Genomic DNA, 3,668 nt, shown 5'->3' on the forward strand with positions numbered 1-3,668 from the left:
CCTAAGTATAGATATGGTCATTGTTTTTGAAATGTAAATTTCCAAAGCTGTGAGCATCACAAATTTAGTAGGCTATAAGTCTTTCCTTATATGATCCGAGGACAGTTGGTGTTCTAAACTGTACAGATTGTAAAGCCCCTTTTAGTACATTTGTGATTTGTGAAAAGAAAAGCAAAAAAACGTTATTGGTCCCCAAGGGAGAAATTCACTTATTTATATTTTAGACTATATACAAATAAAACTTGACTTGATGTAATGATATGGAGAAAGTATGATAATAACAACACGTGTTATTATGATCGATATGGAAAATGTGGCTTGGTAATGGTTTTAATTTGCATCCTGCACTCTATTCACGTCAAACAGAAATGGGTGTACTGTCTCTTTAAGGTTCGCTGCTCGCTCCGTGCCAGCCTCGCGCTGCTTGTTTTTTCTGCAACAAGATGGCTGTCGTTCTAGAGAGCAGAGTTCTTACTTTCAGCGTTTTTAAATGGAGCTCTTATTCCTCTACATATTTACCCGAGTGAGTAATGCACACAGTAGCTGGCCCAGGGTATGCACTGAGGCCAGTGGGTACAGCTTTTATAGCCACCGTGCAAAAGTGTTTCTTCCAGCCGGCCTGACTAGCCTAGCTCGTATGTGCTTCGAGACAGCTAGCGTTAGCTTTGTGAGTAGCGCAAGGGGCACTTGTTTTGAATACATTGCCGCACGGTATGCATGCTACTGATGGTAATTTGAAGCTGTTATTGTAGCTTAACAGTGGTTTACCAAAGGTATATCAGACAAAACACTGTTTAGATAAGTCTTTTAAACTTATCGTTAGTTGCTAATGTCATGTTGCATGTGTTGCTAATGTTTAGTAGATGTTAGCGTTTTTCTTCTGCACTGTCCGTCCGTTGTGTAAAGTTAAATATGCTTCTCTTGAAAATAGCTTGTTTTGGATCAGCAGCCCTCAGTACTTCGTTTAGGAACTAACCCAATTAAGCAACTTTTATGCATTCTCAGCCTAATGAGTTGTTAAGACAGTGCCGTCATTTAGAATTTGTTACAGTAATGTGCAATCCGGTACCTTTGTATGTTGACATCGAACGTCCACCTGGAGGTTTCGAGCGCTAAAGTGGGTAACGCCAACTAGCTACTGTCACCTAACCTTTGCTTTAGCAACAGCAGCTAACCAACTTATTTACTGGCTACCTGAAACTGCTGTTAGGAAGCCAGCTGCCATACACACATTATCACTCCTAAATGTCAGACTTTCCATGTGAAGTCACTAATAGTTTTAGAACATTTGCCTGTTGCTGGTTCAGCACTCAGATACAGTTTAGTTGTAGCTCACGGCAATGCTAGCTAGTTAACAACAACATTCTGCGAGCTTATGGCACGCCTACTAGAACAATCCAACTGGGCCGCATAAACAGCAACAGTAGTGTTTATGACACCTTTATAGTTAACATCTAATTTATATACGAGTACACGTAGTCCGGTTTATTCTACGCTATAATGAATTATGATACATATGCCATAACTTTGATGTAATGCTGGCTGCTGTGTCTCTAGTTTGTGTTACTGCTGATGTACCACAGCTAAATAAACGCTTCCCTTTTCTCTGATTATTTTTAGGAATATCTTGGTGGATAAACCAAATGATCAGTCTTCTAGGTGGTCTTCGGAGAGCAACTACCCTCCACAGGTAGGTCTACTGTTGCACAGACAAACTGTCTCTTCATGTGACTTCACTCTGCCAAATGGACAACACATAACAGCACTTTAACATGATTATTGCCTGTGCATTGAGTTGTACAGGCAATAATGGGTACAAGGTCTCTCAGTGAGAGAGAGAATAGTTTGGGGGAGACAAATAACACTTCCTCATATTTATAGCATTAATCCATCTACCTTTTTTATGATGGCAGCCTTTTCACCCTTCCTTCAAGAGTGCCCTTTGTAACAGCTGTAAAAAACACTTTTGCTTTTTGTTGTGGGCAGACTACATGTCCTACAAACTAGTTCTGTTCAAGCATAACCCAACCCTTAGAACCATCGTTTATGTCAATCTAACCGAAACAAGCTATGCTAGTGGCTCTGTAAGTTTAAGCTTGTTTACACAACAAAAATGCATAGATATAAATATTAAAATGCAAAAATAAGGCAAAATGTCTTTTTATTGACTAAGTCTAATACAAATTAAATGACTAAAATAAAGTCTGTAGAGCTTACTCAAAATGTGGTGGAAAAACAAACAAAAAAAAAACATCCTGTGATTGGCAGTCCTGAGGATGGAAGTGCTTTGTTGATGAGAGAGGTCACAGGAGAATGTCCAGACTGGTTCAAGCGGAGAGAAAGGATATGCTAACTTATACTAAAGTGATTGTAAAAGTGAAAAGTGCATGGGCTACAACAGCATAAGACCGTGCTGGGTTCCTGTCAGCCAAAAACAGTAACCTGAGGCTGCAGTGGGCACAGGCTCACCAAAACTGGACAGTTCAAGACTGGAAAAACATAGCCTTATCTGAGGAATCTTGATTTCTGCTCAGACACAGATGATTGGGGCAGATTTTGGCTTCAGCAGCTTGGCTACGTACATTGCTGGTGGTGGTGTTATGATGTAATGTAAGGATTTCTTGGCACACTTTGGGTCCCATACCACTCAATTATGGTTTGAGTGTTTCTTAATTTGAGACTTGTTGCTGATCATGTGCATTGCTTGATGGCCACAGTTTACCCATTTTCTGATGGCTACTTACAATATGATAATGTGCCATGTCACAAAGCAGAAGTTGTCTCAGACTGGTTTCATGAACATAACAACGAATTCAGTGTAATTCACTGATTTCACCAGTAAAAGGAATATCTTCATGCCACAAAGAACTGAGGCGGTTTAAAGAGCAAAGGGACGCTCTACCCAGTTTCTAGTAAGGTATTTCTAATATAGTGCTCGGTGAGTGTATTTACGTAATTTCCAATTTGTAACATTTGGGCTAAAAAGTCATTTCTTTAAATCAATCATAAACTGAATGATAGGATAATGGATTTACAATTAGAATATCAGTAAGTGTGAGTGTGATTTAGATCCCTGTGCAATCTTGTTCTCACGTCAAAGGTCAAAGTCAAGGTCAAAATGTTTATTTGTCATATGCACAGTTAGGAAACATGTTTCCCTGTACAATGAAATTCTTGCTTTGCTGTCCACATGAATGCCACATAATACAAGTGAAATATAAAGTAGATGAGCAGTAACATAAATCTAAGGCACTTGAAAGTAGCAAGTGAAGGGAGCAAATAAAAAGTTTTTCAGTCTAGAGGTCCTGTATTTCACACTCCTCAGCCTCCAACCGGAGGGTAGGGGTATAAACAGTCCGTGCTGGGGGTGGGTGTGGTCTTTGAGGATGGAGGCAGCCTTCCTACGTACCCTGCGGTGGTAAATGCTCTGCAGAGAGCGCAGTGGAGTCCTGGTGATCTTCTCCGCAGTCTTTACCACTCTCTGCAGGTGCTTGCAGTCCATAGCAGTAGTGCTGCTATACCAGACAGTGATGCAGCTGGTCAAGATGCTCTCAATGATGCAGCTGTAGAAGTTGCAAAGGATCCTAGGCGACATGCCAAACCTCCTCAGCCTCCTCAGGAAGTACAGCCACTGTTGGGCCTTCTTGACCAACTGTGTGGTGTTAAGT

General features: G+C 40.7%; 1 protein-coding gene across 3 annotated transcripts in view; it reads left to right on the forward strand.

The window, feature by feature from the left end:
• Nucleotides 1-390: 390 nt before the first annotated feature.
• mkln1 (muskelin 1, intracellular mediator containing kelch motifs) overlaps nt 391-3,668 on the forward strand; it is a 44,657-nt gene continuing 41,379 nt past the window's right edge. For 2 of the 3 annotated variants that reach the window (XM_020601514.1, XM_020601516.1), the window contains exons 1-2: nt 391-523; nt 1,621-1,690. In XM_020601514.1, the coding sequence (XP_020457170.1) occupies nt 444-523; nt 1,621-1,690 (150 nt within the window). In that variant the 5' untranslated portion in view covers nt 391-443. Of the gene's footprint in view, nt 524-692; nt 712-1,620; nt 1,691-3,668 lie in introns of those variants that run through there. The other variant, XM_020601515.1, reaches the window with a different exon arrangement.

This window comes from Monopterus albus, unplaced genomic scaffold (assembly GCF_001952655.1).
Source record: "Monopterus albus unplaced genomic scaffold, M_albus_1.0 scaffold51.1, whole genome shotgun sequence".
Taxonomy (NCBI): Eukaryota; Metazoa; Chordata; class Actinopteri; order Synbranchiformes; family Synbranchidae; genus Monopterus; species Monopterus albus.